Raw genomic sequence first — 25,659 nt, 5'->3', positions numbered from 1 at the left:
AAGAATTTTAAAGGTATTGATTATTATGGAGCATTTGCAGAAAGCCCTTTGGGATTCTGAAGAGCAATATTAAATTATTATTTTAGTGTGTGTGTGTGTAAATCCAGAGTTCAGAGGAAGACTTCGGCTCCCTCAGAACTGAAATTACAGATATTTGTGGGACACTTGGCTTATTACCTGGGTGCTGGGATTTGAGCTCTGATCCCTACAATCATGTAGCAAGCAGCCTCACACCCAGACTCCTCTTTTTCACCCTAAATTGTCACTTGTGTGTTTCAGATGGGAAACTTAACGATACACAGATTTCTTCTTTTCTTGTTTTAATTTGCACCGTCTGGGCTTTGTTCAGTGTGCTCTAAGGGCTGAATCAACGGGGGGATGCACAGCTCCCTCTTGACTCGCTCACAAGCCTGACCAGAAGGAACGGATCAGGAAGGGTCACAGCAGCTACAGAGAGGGGAGCCCTGGAGGTCACTGACACGCGGCATGTCAGAAGAACCCTGGCTGTGGAAGCGCTTCGCCTTGCACACCAGCAGGCACCCCAAAGTGTGTGGAAGGAGGGGCCAAGAAGAGCCTCCCAACATCACATCTTATGCCAGCCTCAAGCGTCTGCCCCGTTTGTGACAGTGTCTCTTTGCTATTCTCTGACTAGCTGGCCCACAGGTTTCCAGGGCTTCTGTCTCCACTTTCCGTCTTTCACGGGAGCACCAGGGTTACAGATGTTTGCTGCCATGTCCGGCTTGAGGTAGGTTCTTAGGGTTCAACCTCAGATCCTCGACCTTGTATGGCAAGCGGTTTACCCCTGAAGCCACCTCCCCAGCCCACGACTCTCCACGAGGCGATATGCAGCTACGGTTTATTAGGACCCCCAATAACCGGCGTGATTGGTCTATTTATCACCGTCTAGGACTTGGGGCCACCTTTCCTATTTTAAGTCATTGTAAAGGGTCTGATCGTATCTCAGCTTTTACGATGTGGAGTTGGGCTGCTCTGTGCTTTATTTCCAGCTGGTAAAATGAAGTTTCAAATTATAGCCCTCTCCCTGTGGGAGAAGATAATCCAATTTATGACTTTCCAAGGAGAATCCTGTCCACATTCAACTCTAGGATACTCAGCCAAAGAAAATGATGGGACCCCCGTCGTTCGACTCGTTTAAATCCAATTTGTGCGATGTGCTGGCCATCATTCCATATAGAGAGCCCATCTGCACAGAGACGGGGTAAATGCTGAAATTCTGGGATGCCCCTTCCGTAGTTCAAACTGCAGCATCACCCGCTCCAGAGGCCAGACACTGGACACTTGCAGCAATTTCACGGCCACAAGAAAGCACCATTTTTCACAATTTACATGAAGACGTCGAACAGGGAAGGAACCCTTTAATTGGCACTTTTTCCCCCCTGTAGCATTTAAATATCGGGCCAGCTGGATCCCCACAGCCCCTGTGGATTTAATCAGCTCTTCCCAGAACCTATATTCCATAGTCACCCAGGGCCTGAGCTTCATCTGTCACCCGAATCTGCTTGGGATCGTTTGTCATCGTTAGCGCTCTGTGTCTAGAAAGGAATCGTCCCTCGGCACCCTCAGAGGCCCCGCTTCACTTTAAAAGGGGAACGGCATTTTAGAGTTTAAGTGCCTTCCGAACAACACAGGCCTCTCATTCTCCCTTGCCTAAATTCCTGTGAGCAGCAGTCTTCTAAGGCTCGGGTTCTATGAGCACTACAACTACAGTTCCCCAGGACCCCAACTTGTACTTCAGTCCTTACCAAATACACCTCCAAACACCAGTTTTACTTTTAGGGTGTGTGTGTGTGTGTGTGCAACAGACAACCAGATGATATTAAATTAAAATGTCACTTTGCTCCGCTCCCCTGCCTGAGCCACTGGGGTTCATTAACCCAGGTTTTATTCTTTTAACCAATCAAATGTGGCCAGGAACCTGAGTCATCTCTGTATTAAACACTGGCATCAAATAAAACATTGCTAAGACGAGACACTGTGTCATAAGAACAAAAAAAGACACATTAGCTTGAAAGGTGCTTGAAGCTCTTAGCGCATCTTGTTGAGGAGATAGAAAATGTGCACAGAAGAGTTGACAGTGAGATAGTCCCCAGATGACACGTGAGCGAGTTGCTAGTGGAAGTTCAAGGTTACCATAAAAGAGCATCAAAAGGTAGGTAAGGAGACGACTTATTCCACACAATGGTTATAGCTCACGAGGACCTGAGTTTAGATTCCCAGCACCTTCACAGAGGCCATGTGTGGTGACACACATCTGTAGCCCTGGAACTGCAGGTGGGGGATACGGCGGGATCCCTGAAGCCCACTGGCCAGCCAGTTTCGCAGAGTCAGGGAGCTCCGGGTGAAGGGAGAAACCCTGTCTCAAAAACTAAGGTGGAGGGCCAGGGAGATGGTTCCATGGATAAAGTGAGAGTCCTATGAGCACGAATACCTGAGTTGAGATTGCCACCACCCACGTGAGGGTTGCGTGGGTGCGGCAGGGTGTCTGCCATCCCAGTCCGCAGAGGGTGGAGAGGGGGAACCCTCAGGGACAGCTGGTTAGCTGGACCAGCTGGATTCGAAGGTTCAGGTTCAGCAAGAGACCGTCTCAGAAAGCAGAGACATGGAAGCGGACATCTGATGTCCAACTCTGGCCTTTGGGGACCTCATGTGTGTTCACACACACATACTCCCTTATACATGTTAACACATACACACAAAGGTGCACTTCACACACACACATAGAAAAAATGATAAGGTGCCGAGCAACTGCAGAAGAGAGCTTACGGTAACCTCTGGCTTTCACACACATGTATGAGTACGCATGCGTGCTACAAGCACACACACACAGAACACTAACCTGTCCCTTAGTGTGTGAGGGGTGTGGTGGTGAGGATGGTGGGAGTTAAGGGATAATGACAGTAACATCAAGATAACTGCAAAGCACAGGGATTTGCTAAAAATAATCTGTTATGCCGTATTCCTTTGGTATGCCTATGTGTGCACACGTATGTGAACACGCATTGTGAGTTTTCAGAGGACAGTTTGCTGTGTCAGTTCTCTCCTTCCACCACTAAGGTTCCCAGGATCAAACTCAGGTCACTAGACTCAGCAGCCCGAAACACAGGAATGCACGAACCATGAAAAATCCCATTACCAACATCCTTTTCTCAATAATCACACCAATGAATTAATAAGTGATATACAAGTGCCAAATGCTCTGGCTACCACAGAGTAGGCATCAAATAGCCCTCCCTTCCTTCCTTCCTTCCTTCCTTCCTTCCTTCCTTCCTTCCTTCCTTCCTTCCTTCCTTCCTTCCTTCTTCCCTCCCTTCCTCTCTCCCTCCCCTCCCCTCCCCTCCCCTCCCTCCCTCCCTCCCTCCCTCCCTCCCTCCCTCCCTCCCTCCCTCCCTCCTTCCTTCCTTCCTTCCTTCCTTCCTTCCTTTGGTTTAGAGAAGAAATTCACTGGGCTGAAAGCTGAAGGGAGCTGGAGCCTGCACAACACCTCACAGAGACAGAGAGGAACTTGGTATAGATGCATCTGCCTCAGAAGTGATTCCAGATATGGAGACTCGACTCCCACAGCCGTTAATCCACAAAACCTGGCATTTTCCTCCCCTCTATTGTTTACAAAAGGGCATAATATCAAAGCTGGGGGCCTTTCTCTAGGCGTTTGCCACCAGAAACTAAATATTAAGCTATGCTGGGGAGGGGGGAAGGAGGGGGCAGAGACATGGAGAATAGAAAGGGAAAGAATTAATTATTAGGCTCTCGCTCTCTCTCTTTTCTCTCACTCTCTCAAAATTCTCTCTCATCTGGCTTGACAAGTTCTCTATCTCTCCCAAACGAGTGGATTCAAGAATCCTCTCGCATCCAAGTCAGGAAATAAGTTAAAAAAACGTGGAAAAGGAATTTTGGTCTGCATCCTCCTGGCACTGCCGGCTCGCTCCTGTTCAGAATGTGTGTATGTGTGTGTGTGTGTGTGTGTGTGTGTGTGTGTGTGTGTGTGTGTGAAACCCCCTGGAAGGCACGGCGCATCTCAATGAGCTGCGTGCGCAGCAGTTTGCCTCATTCTGGAGACAAGTACATGAAGTTTCTTCAGGATTATTTGTAATTTTAGTCCCCAGAGAAGCTGCATTTTCAATTGAGAGCCGAGGATACAATTTAAAATCATGGTATGGCGAAACTCCGGCGGGTTCTTCCCTGGTTGGTGTACATAAACACTGATATCAAATGGTGGCTTGGTCATGTGCTCCTTCCCCCAGACATACAAATATAGAACATGACCATAAAAAGTAACGGACGGTGCCCTGGCTGGCTAATTTATGACAGCAGAGCCAGATCGGAATGCCAGCTGGAATTCCCTTCTCCTCGCTGGCAAGGTTCACGCATACACAGCTTTGTTAGAAGATAGGAGCTCTGTCCAGAAAAGACCACTTCAGTTACAGCTTGCTGAGGCAAGAGCCAAGAAGCAGATCTGAAGAAAAGGCCTCAGCAGGCTCTTCCAGGGCAGTTAAGATGTGGTGAATGAGTCAGCAACTTCTTTTTAAATTTGATTTTTGATTCAGGTCTTAAGAGAGAGATATTGTAACCCTTCCAGCTTTTTATATCAGATTTTCGATGGCCTGCAAGAGGCTATTTGGCTTTTCAGTGAAGAATGATAAATAGCCCATAATTATTTTATAAAGAATTCAAAGTGATCTTGACATGAAACAAGAAAAGGATAATGAAAAGTGCCTTAGTCAAATAAATACAGTCTTATCCTTTATGTAGCATTTATCATCAACACTGTCTGAAATTCTATCACACTTAGGATGAGATAGTTGATAAAACAAAGAACAGCATCTTTCTCTATGAACCTTCACCCCTCAGATAATCTCCCAGATCCCCAGTGTGTGATAATCACCTCCCTTCCTTTCAGGTCTTACACAAAGAGAGATGAGCTAATGTGTCTTATCAGATTAAAAACAACAACAAAAAAGCCACCCTGAGTGACAGTTCAGCAGGACAGGATCTTAACAAATCCTTTTTTTCCCCCCACCACAGCCCCGTGCTTCCAAATAGCCAGAAAGCTACCAGTGTGAGTCAGAGCTCATGGTTAACCACCGCTTTATGTTGCTAAAGCAAACAGTCTCGGCAGAAGACTGTCAGCACTGCTCTCACTCCTTTCAGGATCGGCCTCCTCCCTGCATCCCGATAAGCCAATGATTAGCTTTCCTGTTGGGATTCAGTCCTGCCTGCTTAGCTTCAGGCTGTCAACTCCAGCAGACCCTGATAATATCACACAACTGACGCCTCTCTTTCCTCCCTGGTGTTTTATTCTTCATTAACCACATCTATATCCAAGGCAGGCGGCAGCCTTCAATCGCTAGCCAGGGTTGTTAAGGTCATTTTTGTGCTGTGTGTAACAGCACTCATATGAGAGGCAGAGGCTTCCTGTTGCCTCTCTGCTCTGTCTACAACATGAAATGCTGCCCATGAGGCTGCTGGTTACAAAAACCAACCCAGCTAAGCCAGGCATAGTGGTGCATGTCTATAATCCCAGCACTTGGGAGGCCAAGGCAGACAGCTTGCCATGACTTAGAGGCCAAGCTGGTATATATAGTGAGGACCAGGGCAGCCAAGGATACACAGCAAGATTCTGCTTCAAACTAAACTCAAACCAAATAATAACCAGCCTCTCTGTCAGAAAGGCACAGGCTTTGGCCTGCTGTGTGTCTATTTTATTGAGCTTAAGCTCGCATGTTTCTTGAGAAAGTAAAAGCATGCATTACTGCCCTTGGGTGCCTCTGAGGTGGTCATGATGGGAGCCAAGTCATTCAGCAGTAACAGTGAGAGCAGAAACGGGTACATATTTATGAAATGAGCATCTTATGCCGGTTTGAAAAGGAGCCACTGGTGAGGTATTATTTTATAATATTCTGAGGTGCTGCTCCTCACGGTGGCCCATCCAGATCACCGGGAAAGATGACTATGAGACGAAAATGCAATTGAGCGTGATAGCGCAGATAAAACGCGAATGTGTTTTACTTTTTAAAAAATTTCCCTTCCAGTCCTTTATCTATTTAAAGACACATTAAAATGTGGGCTCACTGGTTAAGTGCCTGCTATGCAAATACGAGCACAAGATTTCAGGTCTCCAGCACTGGTGAAACAGTCATGTGAGGTGTTGTGTCCCTGTAATCCCAGGGTTGAGGAGGCAGAGACAGAGGGATTGCTAAGGGCTCGCTGGTCAGCTTGCCTGGTCACTGAGCTACAGGATCAGTGAGAAACTGTCTCAAAGCAAAACAAAACAACAACAACAACAAAAAAAAACACAACAAGAGATTTAGGAAGACATTGGATGCCAATTTCTGGCCTCCATGCCTCCCTCCACCTCAATCCATTGAAAAAAGAAATCCTACTTTTATTCATTGCATGGTGTCCTCTGTTCCAGGGGCCCTGGCGTTCTCTGCTACAAGGGCCCTGACAGCATAACGTGGAGAAGCTAATTATGGCTAAGTCCTTCGAGGAGACTGAGCAGCTAGGCATGACGTTTTCTGGGCATGGGCTTAAGGAACACTTTGGAGTTTGGCTTTGTTCAGTCAGTTGCTTTCTCCTTACAGTTTTCCAGACCTGCCATGAACACCAAGTAATTTACCCCAGACACGCTCTGAGATCAAAGCCACATGACTTCTTTGGCATTATGAAATATTGGGCAGTAATGTGACTCTGTTACATTACAATGTGGCCGTGGTGAACCACAGGGCAACAGGGATGAACTCGCTACCCGTGAAAGAAGCTGGAAGCTACTTGTACAGACCAAGCTCTGATCATATGAAAATGCAATGAACACACTCCTCCACTGGGTTTTTAAAGTTGTGTTGGTTAATTTCCACCCTCAACTGGATTTGGAGTCACCTAGGAGACACAGTGTTGGGTGTGTATGTGAGGAGGGGAGATCCAGATTGAACATGGGCTGCCCTGTCCCATGGCACGGGGCCCAGGTTGAAGAAGAAGGATCTGAGCACCAGCATTCATCTCCCTGTTTCTTGACTGCAGACTGACTGTGACCTGCTGCCTCACGCTTCCAATGACGTGTCCTTCCATCATGACAGAGCGCACTCCCAGACTGGGAGCCAAAGGAAACCCTTCAATCAGTCTTTAAGTTGCTTTTGTTAGGTGCTTTGTTACAGGCATGAGCAAAGCAACTAAGAGCAATGGCTTTTTTTTTTTTTTTTCTTTCTCTGGATGGCTGGGGAAATGGAGTTTTTGCCTAGAAAACTCATGTGAGTCTGGAAGAAACAATACGCATGTTCTGAGAGAGACTTCTCTGCAGTCATGTCAAGTGACCGACTCTGGTAGTCTTAGATGCTGCAAAGCTGTCAATTCTTTCTTCTGTGCACAGGAATGGGTCACATTCTCGCTTTCTTTGCTCTGCAAATGGCCATGAGACTAAATGAAGGTGATGTAGGCTGCTTCCAGGCCCCGCCCATTAAAATGCTCTTGGAAATAATCCTGATTGTCTTTCCTAACTCAGTGTTGAGGATCTAACAATGGGGAGAAGACGCCTACTCCCTGAATGACCAAAGGATGAACCATGACACATGCCAGAGAAGACCTTCTCTGGAGAAGGAACATCTCCTCTCCTCCAGTGAGCTTTTGAGATTTGGGGACGTATTGGACAATACAGACTAATCATGCTTTTTCTCATCTAATCCTCATCACTGTAGGGGTTATTATTTATATTTCAAAGATGAGGAGAAAAATTACTTAGAAGCTTTAGTTTGCCATACCCGAGGTGGGCTACTTGACAAGTTGGTTTAGTGCCACAGTGGAAACATCTGGTGGATTTAGCCTGGTCAATTCTCCAGTAGCTACTTAGAAAGAGACAGAAGACTCTTAAAGTCTTTTACAGGACAGTTTGTTATTCTTGAGTGGAGCTAATGTGTACGAGACCTCAGATTCAAGTCAGGGTGGGCCATGCCCAAAGGCTCTGCTCTTGAATACTCTTACAGATAACGATTTGGGTACCATTTGGGACACTCAGCCCTAGAATGTGCAGGCAGGAGAATTAAGAGTTCAAAGCAAATTCTGACTACCTAGCTAATTCAGAATTAGTTTGGCCTATATGAAACTGTATCAAGAGAATACACACCCAAGTATAAACACTCATACACACACATTCATTTCCTTCATTGAAAGATAAGAGCATAAAAATTATACCTCATTATGAGATAAAATACATTTCAACACATGTAGACATTGAGATATATTATGATGCTTCAATGAAGGCAAACACATCTACCTCTGCATACATTTCTTGTTTGTGATTAAGATCTTTTTTAAAACCCAGGCATATTTACATTTTTTTGGAAGTCTGTATCGCTCATGAACCCAGATAATTAACTGAAGTCCTGAGGCTACTGCCTGCAAGGCTTTCTTGCTTGGTTTAAAACTGGCGAATATTAACAAATTTGAAGAGTGCTCCAGGCATTGGCAAATCTTTATGAAAGGCGCGCTGAGCAGAGGCGGCGCTGAAGGGTGCACATTGATGAGGTGGAACCAGCAGGACGCTCTGACCCTCCTCTCTGTTCTCATTTTTCAGTCTGTGTATGCAATGGAAGGAAGACTCAACCCTGAACTCCTGCTGTCTGCAGAGGAAGGTGCCATTCCATCTTACAGTGAGAGGCCAGTGAACGAGGATGCAGCTCAGGGCTAGAGTGCTTGCCTAACATGTGAAGCCCTGCTTCAATCCTCAGCTTTGGTGACGAGTTCAAGTTCAGAGAGACAAAAAGAGAAGAGGTAGAAGAAGGACTCTCCTCCGCTTCTTCCCTCTTCCCCAGCCCTCTTTCTTTGACAGAGCCTCACTCTGTAGACCTTGGCTGGCCTGGAACTCCCTATGTACATCAGGCTGGCCTCAAACTCACAGAGATCCACTGGCCTCTGCCTCCTGAGTACTGGGATTAAAGGCATGCCTGCCATTCCTGGCCTGGGGGAACCTTCTTGGTAGAGTAAAATCTAAAAGGTAGAACTACTGTTTGGTCCTCATGAAAAGCTTGGTCCCCAGCATGGCAATATTGGGAAGTGCCATAGATGTTTGGGTGTTGGGGCTTAATGAGAGGGTCTTAGAGGGACTCCCTTTCTCTCAGCTTTCCTGGTTTCAGGATATGGGGGGCTTGCTCAGTACATACTCCCACTCACTATCCTCGTTTCAGGCCTAGACAAATGAGGCCATCCGATCTTGGACAAGAAGCTCCCAAATCATGGTTCAGAGTAAACATCTCTTCATTTTGTGAGTCAAGTGCATGATACAGTATTCCCTACAGAGATGCTGGGCATTCCCTACAGAGATGCTGGGCATTCCCTACAGAGATGCTGGGCATTCCCTACAGAGATGCTGGGCATTCCATGAGCATGGATCAACCTTTGTGAAGCTGGACATTTTAGTTTCCCTCCTGTTTATCCATGCACATCAATATCCACCCCTTCCCCCACACACAGCATTATTAGCAGGCGTTCACAGCCCATGAATACAAGAACTGCTGGGAGAAATGTGGAAAGCATGCAGAACAGTGGGTGTAAGGCACTCTCACACAGCGGCTGTGGGCTCTGCATTCGAGTCCTTTCCATCCACTCCTGCAGATTAATCAAGGCTGGGCGGTGGGGCCTGGGTGGGAGACAGCTTCTCTTCCCTGGCTGCAGGAGTCATTGAACGGTATCATCTTCAGGGGGCGGCAGCCTTCTAGTCCTCTTAGGGCACCAGCGCAATGGTCAACTAAAGGCTGCATTGTTAGTGCGGGCTGAGACTTTGTGGTCGCTCATGCTCCTGGTCATTAAACATCACATTTCTTATCTACTCCAGGTGAAAAGAGATGTTGCAAGGCCCCAAGCAACACATTGCTCCTTCCAGTTTAACTATTTGCTACAGTTTGGTTTTGACACAAAACTATAAATGTTTGTGCAGTGTATCTTATGTCCAGTGTGTGTATAAAGGACTGTGGGTGGTGGTATGGTTTGAGTAAGGTTTGAGTGTGGCTTCAAGAGTTCACCTGCCGGGAGTTTCACACTCAGTGTAAGAGTCATGGGAACCCAGAAGAGGTGAGAGGTAGTGAGAACTAATTGACTCCCCCGGGGAAGCTGCAATCAGAGGGGGAGTAGGCAGTTCTCAGGGGATCCCCCCTTAATTCTTAATGGATTGTCTACAGGGCTGGAAAAGCACTTGCATGGGGATCTGAATTTTATTCCCTTGGAAGAAGAAGCCAGTGGTACTTTTCCTCCCAGCACTGGGGAGTTAGACACAGGCGGACCCTTGGGACTCATTGCCCAGCCAGGCTAGCCTACTTGGTGAGTTCTAGGCCAGTCAGGCCCTGTCTCATAAAACAGACAAATGAAAAACCAAAATGTGGACAGCACCCAAGATTGACCTCTGGCCTCTAAATGTACACATACATGAATGTGCATGTGTGTGCACACACATATGCACACACAGTCACAGTGTGTAAAGGAGAAAGCAGGGCTTCTCTTGGTCTCTGGCACATTGACTAACATTGTTACTTCCCTTTCAAGCATGCTGTCACCATGATGTCATGTGCCATAATGTGCCATTAGCAGTGCTATACTGTTTGTGATTCCAGCTTCCACACCTGTGAGCTAAAGAAACCTTGTCTCTTTAAAAAGCTCCTTTTGCGGGGGTTTCATTATAGTATCAGAAGGCAAAATAACACAGCAGGCAAGCGATCAGAGCTGTGTCTGGGTCCTGCAGCCTGCCCACTCAGGTTTGTGAAAAAAAAAAAAAAAATTACAGAAATAACGTCATTTCCCCAGGCATATCCACCTGCTATAAAAGTGAGTGAAGAGTTCAGTGTTCCAAGGTGGGGGCTTCTTGAAGATTTTTCCTGCAAAAGTCCCTTTCATCAGTTTGAAAGGATACTTTTTCATGAACTTTCCCAAATTTCTAGATTATGACACTGTACAGGCCAGACCATTTTTTTGTTTGTTTGTTTGTTGTTCAAAGATTTGTTTTACAAATTATAACAAGGGAAACTGTTGGCATAATGTTCTTTTGAAATGTATACACCTTACCCTTGCTGATTTCTCCCCCCACCCCACTCTCTGGTTTCAATCCGGATATTGCATTGTGATACTTATTCTAAGCATCACCTGTCTCAACTTTGTGTAAACATCCAAAATAAAACAACCAGCCACAAGGTTGAGCAATAGAGAAGGAGTAGGCGGGAGAGGGGAGGAGCCAGAGGACAGGAAAAGAGTGGGAGGCAAAAGGGGGTGGGTAGAGTTGGGAGAGCAGGGCTGGAGAACAGATCTTGGAATGTGGAGCATGAACCAGACCTAAGATTTCACAAAAGCAAGTATAATGTGTAAAATCTAAATGTTAGAAAACTATGAGGGCTTGGAGGTTTAAGAGGGAGTAATTATTACCCAGCATTGTGTTCTAGGTTAATTAAATAAACCCAGTCTCTGTGTGGTGATTTGGTTATATAGCTGTTTAGGATTAACAGCAAGCTTTGCCAGAAGATATATCAATAGTAAATATTAATCCATACTTACAACAGGAAACAAACAAACACATAAAAGGGTGAGGTGCTTTATAAGTGCCCTGCAGTGAGTTTTATGTCATGGATAGATAAAGACAGGTGCTTTTGAATTTTAAGGGGGGTCATTCACAGTTGATTCAGTGGGTCAGGCTGGATTTTAAAAACAAAACAACAGTAACAAAGATCAGAGTCAACAGGATGAGCTAGAAGATCATCACTGTGTACACAGTAAGAATAACTGTTGTTCTGTGAAGGTAGATAGCTATGTTTTCAGTCTTTGCTTTGTGCAATGGTCGCCTTTTTTAGCAGGATCAAAACACCCTCCTGGAAAGCTTCTCCTGCCCTAAAATACATTCCCTGTTCATGTCCCAAACTCAAGCTGAAAAATTCATTTCTGGCCCCGGGGCGAGGGCACAGTAGGTGAAGAGCTCGCTGTGCAAACAGAAGGACCCATGTTTGAACTCTGGAACCCGTGTTTAAAAATTAATAAAAACAAAATAAAATGAGCTATGTGTGGTGATAGTGGCAGGCAGAGACAGTCGGATCCCCGAGGGTCACTGGCCAGCCAGCCTGACTGAATTGGTGAGCCCTAAAGCTAGTGAGAGACGCTATCTTAAAAAATCAAGATAGATGGCTCACGAGGAATGGCACTTCCTCGTGTGTGCTCATACACACATACACAGCTTGTCACAGTCGTCACCCAGGCTGCGTATGAAACACACCTCTGCTCTTCTAAGTCCGTAAGACTTTGGAGATGTTTGTTACTGCAGCCTGATGCAGCCTACTGCGACAACAGCATGTTAAGAATAAAGACTAAGAGTTGAATATTTCACTCCCAGCCTACTTTTTTTTTGGGGGGGGGGAGCAGGGAAGGGTTAAGTTCTGACAGCAAGGACTTGCTGCTCAAAATATAGAGATAGACCATGAGCTCTGGACCACTGGGGAGCTGTCACAGCCCTACCCACGACCCTAATGAACTGGACAATATAGTCCCCTGTTAGTTCTCAGCCAAGGGCTAACAGAAGTGCCTATTAACTTATTAAAGCAGATCTTGGCTGGCTCTCCCAGCATCCCTCAGTACCGGTGGCTCCTCCCAGCTCTCCTAGCATCCCTCAGTACCTGTGGTTCCTCCCAGCTCTCCCAGCATCCCTCAGGACCTGTGGCTTCTCCCAGTAAATCTCATCCTGTCCCCTACCCTAACTCTGTCCCTCCTAGGATTTGGGCTTCAGTTTCCCTTTCCCCAACCTGATCCATAAATAATCCAGCCATTTTGGCTACACAAGGCTGTTGGCCTCTTGGTCCCAGCGGCCTCTCTTGGTAGGTGGCTTTTCTCTTGCTGCCCCTCCACCACTCTCCTCTCAATGCTGGCTATATTCAGTCTGGGCTCTTCCCTCTGCTTGTATTCTCCTATGCACCTACAATAAAAACCTCCATACTTTAGGGATAGGCCTGTCCTCTTCCTTTTACTTCATTTCCTCATTCACCAACAAGTTCTCTGCGTGATTAGTGGCATCTGGAAGTGACATGCTAAAGGCCCTGAAATGAATTTGAGCTTGAAGGGGTGACTGAGCCCCACATGGCAGTTCAGCCTGGGCCAGCAGGCTCCCTGTTAATTTGGGATGCTTTGGAGCTTGGGGTCAGTCCAGGCTTATTGACCTGAGAACTCTGTAAATGAGGCCCAGTTGTAACCTAACAACCCTCATTTTCACCAAAGCTTTGAGAAGCTCTGCTGGGCATCAGCAAGAGCAGAAATTACAGCAGTATTCTCTCCCTCCTGGAACAAGGAAATCACAGCACAGGGGGACAAAGGGGCCATGGATCCTGTGAGAAGGCGCCGATTTCACGGCGGTAATGCTCTCTGTGGTACCTCTTGCAGAACGCATGCATACTGGGAATGCCTGGCTCCATGTTTTCCCTGCCCTGAGGATGACTTTCTGAGTCTGCTTTTCTGTCAGATGCCGTTCTGGAATAGTGCTTTAGGTTAAGAGGAAAGGAAGTAGAAGAAAGAGGGGTCAGACCGAGAGGTGGGCACCAAAACAAACAAACAAACAAACAAACAAACAACCAGCGTTCTGTTTTCCCTATCACTGCTGTTGGGCCTGGCTGCTCCAGGAGTTTGAGAACGAACACTCATGGGACCTATCTGCGCACACCTCTCTTGGAATCATCTTTCTGCTTACCAACCATCTACCTGTTTACCAAGAATGCAGCAGAGTGAGAAGGGGAGGCTGTTGACACTTCATCCAAAACACCAAGCCAGTATCCTTGATTTTGGATCATCTTGGAAGGGCAAAGTCCCAACACACCAGTTCACATGGACCTATCCTTTGCTTCCTCTTATTCTTGTGTTAGAGATGGAACCCAGGGCTCCACTCATACTAAATAGATGCTCTGAGCTAAACCCAGGCCCCATGCATTTGCTCATTAGTTTTAGCCATCATATGTTTATAGAGTGAGGTGTGTGTGTGTGGGGGGGGGTGTTTTCCACTTTACCAATGGAAAAGATCTTTGTTCCAGGCTTAGCACATCCATGGAATGGAGCATCAGGGAGAAAAGCCAGTTCTTCCTCCACCTCAGACCCAAGGGAAACCACTTTCCCCACTTCAGTCAAAGAAGGCAGACTAAGGTAGGAGTCCAGAGGGCATCGGGCTGTCATTTCCTGGTTCCATTTTTCTCTTTTGCAAAGCTGGGGTTGAGAAAGCCAAGAAGGGAAGACTGGAGCATGGCACAGTTTCCACGCGTTCAGACTTACCCAGGTTTTATAGTTTCTTCTTTTACACAGAAGGAAGAGGCATGCCCATCAAGGGGGACCTTATAGCAGATTTGCAAGTTATAATCACCTGTGGAGTCCTAATATTCAAAGTCAAGGCCATTCCTCAGGCTAATTAAGCAGGAACTCCTTGGGGTGGGACCCAGGCATCGGTACTTGGTTCCTCCTTGGAATCACCTAGGTGACACACCCCTGGGTGTGTCTGTGAGGGTGCCGCTGGAGAGATTTAATTGAGGAGAGAGGACTCTGAATGCAGGAGACACTATCCCATGGGCCGGGATCCCAGACAGAATAAAGGGGGGACAAAAGAGAAGGCTAACCGAGCATCTGTATTTGCTTCTCTTCCTTTCCCACTGGGATACAAGTGGCCATCCGCCCCATGCTCCTTCCACCACGCCTTTCCTGCCACGATGGCCTGTGCCTTCAGCCCCGCGCCCTCACCAAGAAGCTATTTGTAATTGATATCAGTCTGATAACAAAGCAATGCAGCGTCGGAACAAAAAATTAGTGCAAACATTTTTTTCATCATAAAAACAGAAAAAGACAAGATGCAGATGACATATGTAAATTGACCTTAAAAGTGATAGTGTCCATCGTCAGTGTATGTAATTGGCCATAATCACAATATATCAGTAATAAAAAGATATGTTATAGGAGCTTTTGTCATTCAAGCAGGTAACACACACACACACACACACTGTTCACTGTATTACATTTGTTGCCAAGGGTATAAAGATGAAAGAAATGCCATACTGTGATCTAGATTAGAGGCAGCATTTGCCACATGTCTGGATGCTTCTAGAAGGAAAAGATTCTCCCGTCTTCATATTTGCTGTCTCACTGCCCGCTCCTTAGGGAGCCCTGTTTCTTAGGATTCTCTCTTACCTCCTGGGGTTGTTGGTACTGAGAGGCCATGAGGAGGAAAGCACGCTGGGCCTGGAAAGCGCCGTGTACCATCTCTGCCTGTGAACAGAGAAGAAGGCAACAGTTTCAATGTTTGGGCTCTAAACAAGGTATCAAACACATCGCTCTTCCTTCTATTCCCCCTCAGTAATGAGCATAACCATGGAGTATGCGAACATATGTTCACATAAAACTTGTAAACCTGACATTATCCATAATAGCCAAAATGTGGAAACAACCAAATATCTATCACCTGATAAATGGAGTTTTTTTTTTTTTAAACTACTTAGCCACGAGATGGTGCATTGTGCAGCTTTTGAAACAAAGTGCTGTCACAGGCTATGACATAGTCAAGGCTTCAAAACATTATGCTGAGTGACCGGAGCCAGTCACAAAAGAGCATGCCTGTGTGAGCACGCCTGTGTGACCTCATTTATAAGAAATGTCCAGAATAGGCAGATCTATAGAGATAGAAAGTAGAATAAAGGGTGGCAGGGCTGAAAGGAGGGGGGGGATTGCTGACAGTCCACAGAGGGTTTCTTCTGGGGTTGGTGGAAATGTTCTGCAGTTAGGGCTGGGGGATGGCTCAGCGGCTGAAGTATGGCTCAGCGGCTGAAGTGCTTGCTGTGCAAGCAGGAGGACCCGATTCAAGTCCGAAGAACTGGTGTGATAAAAGCTGGGCATGGTGGTGCGCATTTGAAATCCCAGAGTGGGGAGGCACAGACAGGCAGATCTCCGAGGCGCACCAGCCAGCCTTCTCTCCTTGGTGAGCTTCAGGCCAGTGAGAAATCTCCTCTCAAAAAAACAGGGTGGATGGCTCCTGAGAAACCATACTTGAAACTGACTCTGGCTTCCACGGGCACCTGCACCCACATAAATACCCAACCACATGCATTCGAATAATTTTGTGGACCCCCTCCCTACATAGACTGACACGCACACACACACACACACACACACACACACACACACACACACACGGACAATCAGAGTTGGTGTGCTTCACATCTTACTGACGCTATCAAGACCCACAAGCTCCTTCCTGCTCCCTAAAAGTGTGAATATTAGGATATATGAATTGTTATCTCAAGCTGTGTAAAAGGCTTGACTCATGGGTAAGCATGGGAATGCACACTGTTTAATCCCAGCATTTAGAGGGCAGAGACAGGTGGATCTCTGTGAGTTTGAGGGTAGCTTGGTCTACACAGCCCGTAAGTTCCAGGGTGAGATGCTGCCTCAGGAAAAAAAAAAAAAGTTTAACTATTAAAATTTTCAAACACGTCTCTCCTTGGTTTCTTTTCTGAGTGTGCCCCAGATCTGTTTCACACGTGTTAGTGGAAGAGACCCATTCTTAAGCCGTCCACAGAAGCCAGTAGTTGAGAGTGTTCATGAAGATGAACTTGGAAAAGAGTTTTCAGTGCCACTGGGACCTGGAAAGAGGGGGTTCCCACCTGGGCTCACCCCACAACCACCAACAGAAAGGACTTGTACAGGTGGGAATATCCTGGAACACATAGTCTTTTTTCCCTCAGCCTCTATTCATAATTAAATAGTTCTAATTAAGCACATCATGTCTATATCACCCATAATTAACCTTAGTTATCTATTTAGCCTATTATTTCTGTTTTAAGGAGAGCCACATCACTGTTGTAGTAGGTCAAAACAAGTAATGTGTGATGTGTGTGTGTGTGTGTGTGTGTGTGTGTGTGCATGTGTGCATGTATGTGGGTGTGAAGGCTCAAGGTCAGTGGTAGGGGTCTTACACCTTTATTTTTTGAGACAGGATCTCTCACTGAACCTGATGTGCATCAATTCCGGTAGGTGTCTGGCCAATCATCTGCAAGGATTTGTGGTTCAGCATCCACCCTGCGCCCGGCCCTCAACAAGGCCAGGACTGCATGCAGCCTGAACTCCGTGTTGTAGAGATCCAAACCCAGATCCTCATGTTTGCAGGGTAGGCACTTTACCGCTGCACCTTCTCCCTAGCCTTAGACCATTTTTTTCTTAAATGCTGGATGCTTCAAGGACTGAAGTTTTATAAAAACACCAGAAACCTTCTCCACCTGGGCTGTTCCCAGCCCTCAGGCCCATTTTCTGAGAGCATTGCTTTGGGTCTGAGCCGAGCTGGGTGATTTTCTTCCCTGAAGGAAGCGCGCTTACTCTGGACATACTTCACCCTTGGGGGTAACAGCTTAGCTGAGCCATGTTTGCATGTTGAACTTCCTAGACTGTAATTCTTAGGATAGATTTGCTCCTTTTTCTTTTCCAGAAGCTTTCCTATAGCATGCCCCACGTCTTCTCTTCTGTTTGTGAGCGTCTGTATCCTGGGACTCTGACAGCAGTCCTCAGGGGATAAGACTTGAGTGTCTCCGTAGCTTCTGGATCCTCTCTATTATTTCCTGACCTGGGATCCAAGTTCACTGGGATCACATGAGTCGTTTTGGTTTTTTTGTGTTGACAATAGATAGAATTTCAGCACCGCATATACTACTGTTTCTAACACACGCGCTGTTTCTGCATGCATTGCCTTTTATTTCTTGATTTCTTTAACTCCCTCAGCTGTGCCTTTCATTTCCTTCTCACGGTTTCACCATTGAGGTTTTAAAAGTTCTCAACAATGTTTTTGATATCCCGGTCCGTGTCTTAGAGCATGTTTTGATCAGGTCGCCACGGGACATTTGTTTCTGTGAGTTCATGTTCTCCAAGGGTGCTAGAGTTTGGATCTGGACTGTCTCCCTATGGCCAGTGTGTGAAGGACTGACTCCCTAGCTTTTAAGGGGCGGGGCTCAACGGGAGCACGTAGCTTCCTGGTGTCCTTGAAGGGGATTCTGGCCCCTCAGTCTCTTAAAGCTCTGACTCTACCGGGCACTCTTGCCATCACCAGCTATCTTGTCTTGGGACTAAGGGCAAGGAAGTCAAATAAGACTTCTAAAACCATACGCCAGATGAAACCTTTCTCCTGTTTAATTTGACGTGTTAGGTATTTCATGACGGCAACGGAAATCAACACAGAGCATAAGCCTGTGTCCTTCTGCTTTGCATGCTGTCTTTCGTTCTGACACTGTCTACAGCTACCATGCTGGTTCACGTGATCATGCTCATTTTTTAAATTTTTCCTGGTCTACTCTGATCCTTAACTTTTTCTCATAAAACATGGATGATTCCCTTAGTCTCACGCAGCCATATTGGTGATTTGCGAGTTTTCCTTTCTAAGCAGCAGTTCCAAAGCAAAATGCTTTAATCCCTACCTCTTCTTGTAGGACCTACTGTGTTATGGCTTAGAAGTAAACACCTCTCACAGGAGCATGTGTTTGAATAAGTGATGCCCAGCTGGTGGTGCTGTTTTGTGAGGTTGAGATTAGCCAGAAAAAAAGTGGGTCTTTGCAGGGCGGGCCTTGGACCTGCTGCAGCTCAGCTTCCTGGTCTGCAGAGATGTGAGCAAGCAGCCTCTTACTCCTGCTGCCTCAGCCATGACTGGCTCCTGATTGCAGTGGGCTGCATCCAAAAGCCGCTGGCCAAAACGAACCCTTCTTCCTTAAATTGCTTCTTTGCCAGATAGTTGGTCACAGCCATGAGGAAAACAATGCAGACATGATGGCAAGGAGCCACCGGAAAGAGATGTTCAGTTGATGGTGTCCAGTTGTTGGGGGTTTGGGGTGCTGCTCGACCTGGGCTTTGGTCGGCAGACTGAGACTCACCCCATCTACTTGGGACGTACGCCATTCGGATGGAGTAGCTTTAGGTAATGTCTCCAGAGCAGAACCTAGACACGAGCTTACACATCCACAGAACAGAGCAAACTGTGGGGTCCTCCTGTTTCATATGATCTACCCCGATTTCATTTCCTCCAAGCCAAGTCTTTACTGGATGGGAAGAGTTGGGAAACAAACTGTTCATCTCTCAGTGGCTGACACTTTTAGATTATGGACTCTGGTTATTACAGAGGAATGTTTTCATCGAGAGGGTCTCATACTGCAGCAACGTGGTTTGGAACTTACTGTAGCCCAGGCTAGCCTTAAACTTGCAGCAACCTTCTCTTCCCAAGGGCTGGGATGACAGGTGTGTATCTTCATGGCTGACCTTGGATTTTATTTTTTAGGGTAATTTTGTGTTCACAGAGAAATTGAATACAGAGTAGAGTTCCTAGCTACTCCCTACCCCTAAATATGCATTGTCTTTGCTACTTGAGAGTTCTCTCCCATTTGCAAGATTTCCCCCACCCCATTCCTTCTGGTTTTCTGCTCATTTGTGCAATAGAAAATACTTTGCATGAAGGAAACCTCCCTGAAAAGAGTGATTCAGTTTTATGTAGTCTTGAATTAATACCAATATCAATATTCTTTTTGTTTACTAATTTCCTCTCTAACCTGCTCCTCTTAGCTTCCTGTGTGTTCAGGGCAGTTTCTATCTCTGCTGAATCGAATCTGACTTCTTGTTATGAAAGGTGGGAATCAATTCCATACATTTTCAGAACCACATTGCTAGAATAGCAATGGGAAGATTAGGTTAATTTCATTCCAATGTCGATACTAGGCTCTTTTCTAAGCTGGAAGGGTAAAGATGTTAACCAGACTGGTGAGTCTGTCATTCTAGCCACTATTTTGACTTCTGATAATTTTTACAAAACACCTTCAGTTTTTTTCTTTCACCACTACTCTCACCTTAAGGATTTCCTTCCACTAAGAAAACATTTGAATTTAAACCAATATTGGCAGGCCACTTACTTAAAAACCCACAAATTCGACCAATCATTAACATAACAGACCAAGACTTGTGAATGTTCAATGGGAGCATATTTTCTTAAAGCCATTTTGAAGTTCACCACTGTCCCTTCTCTTTGTCCTGGTCATCTCATTGCTGAGACTAAGTAATTTAAAAATCCCATCCGTCAGATCTCTCTCAGCAAAGAGTAGAATATTAAAATTTCACCAGCCTTGGAGCTGTTATGACTCATGAATACGAAGCTTTGAGTTGAACTGCTTTTCCATCAAAACATGTTTCAGTGCTCCAAAAAGGCTTCTGTTGTCTAATGACCATATAACTCAAAAGGACTACCACATGCAACTTTCCATGGCTCGGATAGAAACAAAATACCTGTGCTTCTCTCGGCAACAGTAACACAGAGGTGCCATCCCCATCTATGACAAGCAATATACTGACTTCCAGTTGCCATGGAAACAGTGATTCAGGATGGTCCAACTTCGACAGTTGAAATGGCAGCTCAGAGATGGCTTTAACTACACACACACACACACACACACACACACACACTGTTTTTTTTTAGTCATCCCACAATGAATACCATCATTAGCCTTTTCTACTTTCCCTAGTAACAACGTCGAGCCTGATGCTAATGAAGCACTTTGCTGGCAGCTCTGACTAAGGAAGATGGGCAATTTCATTAATTAGTCCCTTCCTGCAAATGGCCCTTTATTCCACAAAGGGGCTGAGGTGGGGGTGCATCTCTGTTTCAGATCCTTCTTTTGACACATGTAGAAAACACCTTCCTGGGGATCCGAGGTCCTTCTCTCAGCTCCCTGGAACCCTGGGCATAGTTAGCAAGCTCAAATGCACATCCATTTGGAGCTCCACCCATCTACATGTATTTACAAATTTGAGATGTTCTGACCCATTTGCTTCTTCCTTCTGGAAATTTCTGTGAGTTCCCTCCACCAGATAGCAATCGATTTAGGGGTGATTTTTCTGAACCTGCTGAGTCTGGTAACTGGAAGGGAAAGCATTTGGCTCATGCAGGCTTTAGACACATTGTGAAAGAAAAAGCCAGATGTAGGGACTTTGGGGAGGGACAAACGACCAAGAGTTTAAGAGTTTTTGCTGACTCTGCCTGTTATGTTTGTGTAGGGTGTGGGGAGCCCTTGACAGGCCTTTAAAGGAAACAGGCTCTGTGATCTTTGGGCAGGGGAAACAAGTGTATCTATTTGTCTGTGAGTACATGTGTACAGAGAGGGTATGGGCCATTCCGGTGAAGCCAAGCTGGAAACCTTATTTGAACTCTATAATCACGAGCACCTTGGCAGCTGGGTTCTCAAGATAGGCTAGCAGACCCTGGGTTGTAGGGAGGAGTACGGAAAAATGAATTCCTGGTCAGTTGAAAGCAAGCCTTGAGAACAGGCAAGCAAACACCAGCTAAACATGACTTATTTTCATCTAATCCTCTTGGGAGAGAGCTGGCGCCCTGGGGAAGCCCAGCTGATCTCCCAGTACTCATCAGAGCTTTGCAGAATTTCTCTGGAAAAGCCCCAGGCTGCAGAGTCCCATATACATAGCCAAAGAAACAGACACAACTCAGGGAAAGGGTGGGGCATGACTTGGAAGATGGAAAAGTGTTCAGCCAGGCTACTCTGCTGAAGGCATTTCAAGATGCTTGTTTGCCAGGACCAGAAAGTGAAGGGGAAAGGAGTCTCTGACTTCCTTCACAAGGACAAGGTCCAAGGTTTGTGATCCGGTCCTGGGCAGGGCACTGACAGTGCAATCCACATTGGCCTCCCTAACTCATCTGCCCATGTTTTGATTGCATAATTAGAAATACTGCAGCTCACGGCTATTTATTCTTCAGTCCCTGCTATTCTACCCCGAGGAAGTCCCTTGAGTTTTAGCCAGTGATGAGGTAAAGAGGAGTCTGACAGATGGATGACGAATAAGAAGAACGTTGGATGGGAGGCAAGGACCCATTTCACCTGTTTCACGATTTTGTTTAAAGCAAGCCTTGCAGTCATGAGCATGAACTCCAGCCCACAAAGCCCCAGGATGGAAGAAATTCAGGCTGACAAGTTACCAACCTCAGGAAAGACTTAAGAAAGCATCTTTGTCTCTAGTGAGCATGCAAGTCAGTCCAGAGGAGTGTGGGGGGTTGGTTAATCTCACCTTAGTGCTCAGGTTCGCTCACGAGTTCCTGAACCAAACCTGCAAGTTGCCTCAGGAGCCATTCTCTTCCAGTCAGAGTACCACACAGGAAAACTGCTGGCTTAAGTAGTATCTGAACTATTTTTTTCTTGCACATCTATCTTATTCTCATCAGTAGCTGAGTTGGCAAAATAACTCAGAGGGCACCCACTTTGGAACCATGTACTTAGCCCATCTAAGGGGGTTCATTTCACTCAACTCTTGAGGAAGGATGAAGATGCTTGCCCAGAGTCAATAGATGATAAGCAACAAAGTGAGACAAGACTCCTTTCCTCCGTCTCTTCCTTCCTTTTTAAAGACAAGGTCTCACTGTGTAGATCAGGCTGTCCTCAGACTCACAGAGATCCACCTGCCTCTGTCTCCTGAGTACGAGGATTAAAGGTGTGCACTATCTCACCTGGCTAAATATTTTTTTCTTTTTTCCTTTTCAACGTTTTTATTTGTGTGTTTGTTTGTGAGTAGGTGTGTGTGGTGTGTGTGTGTGTGTGTGTGTGACATACTTGCACGGTATGGTGTATATGTACATTGTGTGTATGCATGTATAACCAATCATGTGAGTGTGGGGACCCTTTGTGTGTGTGTGTGTGTGTGTGTGTGTGTGTGTGTGTGTATCCAGGAGGTAGAGAAAGACTCGGGTGTCTTTATTTATCTATGTGTTCTTCATTCACTTGGGTGAGGCCTTTCACTGAATCTAAAATTCATTATCTGACCAGGCTGGCTTGCCAGCAAGCTTCTGGAATCTGCTTGTCTCTGTCTATCAATGCAGGGGTTATAGACAAACACAGCCATGCCTGGTGTTTTACGTGGGTCTTGTGGCTTTGAATGCAGGTCCCCATGAGTGCATGGGAAACACTGTTACCCATGGAGCCATCTTCCCAGCCCTGGTGTGAGAATTTCTAATTTCAGATTCCTTCCTAGTTTCCAAGGGAGGGGCCTGACGTATAGAAAATGGGCAGGTTTGGCAAACATGAATGGGATCAATGCAGGTCCTGGATATAATTTTGTCAGGCCAACATAGGATTTGCAAATAACCAACAAGACCGACTGAAGGTTTTTCAGGACTTTCTGTCATGGAAGAGGATGAGTGGATATAAGCTAAGCCAGTTTGGGGGAAGTCTCACCTCTCATAGTATTTGCAAGAGAACTACATGGCCAATTTGCTTCTGTGCTGAGGGCAAGGCAGCCTCATAATGGGAGAGCATAATTGACCAGTGAAAGCAAAAACAAGAGCCCCAGGTAAAAATGAGCCAATGGTGCTTGGGGGCGTAAGCAAAGAGCCAAGGAGGAAACCCTGCATGCTCTCTCCTAATCACAAATCTTGGAAGTTTTGGTTGTTTTGTGTGGATATGCTTCCGTTATCATCCCAAGTGTGGGATATGGGAACGCTTTGTCCACAGCTGACAGCAGCCTCGTGAGAGGGTGTGTGATGGAAACTGCCTCATGCTGGGGGTGTGGTTCTTGCCAGCTGAAAAACATCCTGGGACAGCCCTGAGAAGGTATAAAAAGGAGCCCACAGACAGTGCAAGGTCCCTTTGTATCGCCATGCTTTGCTTCCCATCACTATGCTGTGCTCTGAGGCGCTTTTAAAGAGAAATTCTCAGAGATCGGTTTGAGTAGGCCACTTTTGCTGGATTGTGCTGCTGCTCCTTGCTGGTTGCTGCTGTTGTCAGTTGTTTGACACCACAACGACAAAGAGCAGAATCTCATCTAAAGAGGCCCACAGTCCCCGTCCCTATTAACCTTTCTCTCCCACCTAAGGTTGGTGGGTTGGAAGGGAGGTAGAGGCGTTTAGGTAGAATCCTAAATAAAGGTTTTTGAAAAATCAAAACCTATAATATACCAAAGACCAAAGGTTCTTGTTTCTTTTAAAGAGTTTGGATAGAGCCCAGAATGTTTTCTGGCCTCCAAAGCCTTGCATTGTCACAAGTTCATCCATACTAGGGCCATAACTCCTGTCAAATACTCTCTGTCATAGTCCAAAGAATCTTTTTACAGAGAGTTTGGGATAAGAAATACGCTCATACGCTCTAAACCTGCCTTTTACAACTTTTTCATTTCTTAGAGAAAAAAACCCCAAGACCTAGGGAGCCTAGGGCAGCTCCTAATGCTGCTGGCAAGTGTCAGATCAGAGTCAAATCTTTGGTACTAGTAGCTTCGTGTGGACACTCCTGCACTGCTTCCTCAGAAGTCCCCAAAGAGCCAAGAATTCATTCTTTCCCCCACCCCTGTCTTCTTCAGTGAGACATGAGGACTGCCATGTGGCAGATGATCCACAGTTACTTTCTGCTTGACAGAAACTCATCCTAATGTGGTTTAGACTAGTTCATAGAAACTTCCACCTGGAAGCAAATTTAACGGTGAAGGCTCAAAGAGCAATAGGGGGAGATCACGCCGATCCTCAAAATCCGGCCAGAAAATCGACTCCACCATTGTCTTTGATACTGATGCTGACAGTATGAATAATGGTAAGTTAAGAAGCATGTCCTGTCTGGCCCTCGAATAGAGACATTCTTCAGGATGCCCAGAGTACTTCACATCCCCCGACGGTGCTGTCCTGGCTGCTTCCCTCAACCTTCAACCAGAGTCTCACTACCCTCTTTTAATTTCCAGCTCTATCCCACTTATCACTAGACACTCAACAGTTACTTAAGAACTACCTGGTGGGCAGATGGACACAGGAATGGGTTGGCGTGGGCAGGATGTGAATTGAGGGTAAACTATTCAGCCAATGGTGCTGACTTACAAGAAGTTGATGGAAAAACTAGCCGGCCTCTCTATCCTTCCAACTACTGTGACTGAGAATTAAAGTGTCTGCCTCTTCCTCCTCCTCCTCCTTAATTTGGGGGGTGGGGCGGTAAAAGGGCCTCACGTAGCCCAGGATGGTTTCTAACTCATCAGTGGAGGATGGTGTTGGCCGCCTGAGCCTCTTGCTTCCACCTCCTAATGGCTGGGATTGTAGACAGGCTGGGATGCATACCAATTTGAGCCACACACCCCTCTTCTTTTTAAAAACTAGACAGACGGAGCTTGCTCGATTTTGTTTTCAGATAACGCTATGAAGTAGTATCCATCCTCGTTTTATCTTCTCAGCAACAGAACATCTCCTCGTGATGTGTGGAAGGGGGACGGTGGCGGGGGGGGGGGTTTACTGTGAGCAAGGTGGGGAATGTGACAAACGTGGCACTGCGCCTATGCGGGTGGGGGGGGGAGGGTGTGCCTGCGACGTGGGAGGTTCATTTAGCCACAGTGATAAGCGCGGTTTCCCACGTGGGTTGTTGAAAACAGCCCCGTCCTCAAGCGATGTGCTTGCCTTTACGACAGAAGGTTTTGATTCTCTTTGCCTGTATTTGTCATGCTTATCTGGAGGCGGTTGGAGGGGCTTGCAGAGAGTGGGAGGAGGTTAAGGCAACTCCCCTAAGAACCCCTCTACAAAAGAAAAAAGAAAGAAAGAAAGAAAGAGAGAAAGAGAGAGAAAGAGAGAAAGAGAGAAAGAAAGAAAGAAAACAGAATGTCTCATCGTTGTGACTTTTA

The 25,659-nt window shown here is 46.2% G+C and overlaps 1 protein-coding gene across 2 annotated transcripts in view; it reads right to left on the bottom strand.

The window, feature by feature from the left end:
* Cap2 (cyclase associated actin cytoskeleton regulatory protein 2) overlaps positions 1–25,659 on the bottom strand; it is a 137,152-nt gene that overhangs the window by 67,674 nt on the left and 43,819 nt on the right. For both annotated transcript variants that reach the window (XM_021642820.2, XM_060373113.1), the window contains one exon: positions 15,187–15,264. In XM_021642820.2, the coding sequence (XP_021498495.1) occupies positions 15,187–15,264 (78 nt within the window). The remainder of the gene's footprint in view (positions 1–15,186; positions 15,265–25,659) is intronic.

Source organism: Meriones unguiculatus, chromosome 19 (genome assembly GCF_030254825.1).
Source record: "Meriones unguiculatus strain TT.TT164.6M chromosome 19, Bangor_MerUng_6.1, whole genome shotgun sequence".
NCBI classification, from domain to species: Eukaryota; Metazoa; Chordata; class Mammalia; order Rodentia; family Muridae; genus Meriones; species Meriones unguiculatus.
The sequence above is the reverse complement of the archived record's forward strand: the minus strand, read 5'-3'. Positions and strand labels throughout refer to the sequence as shown.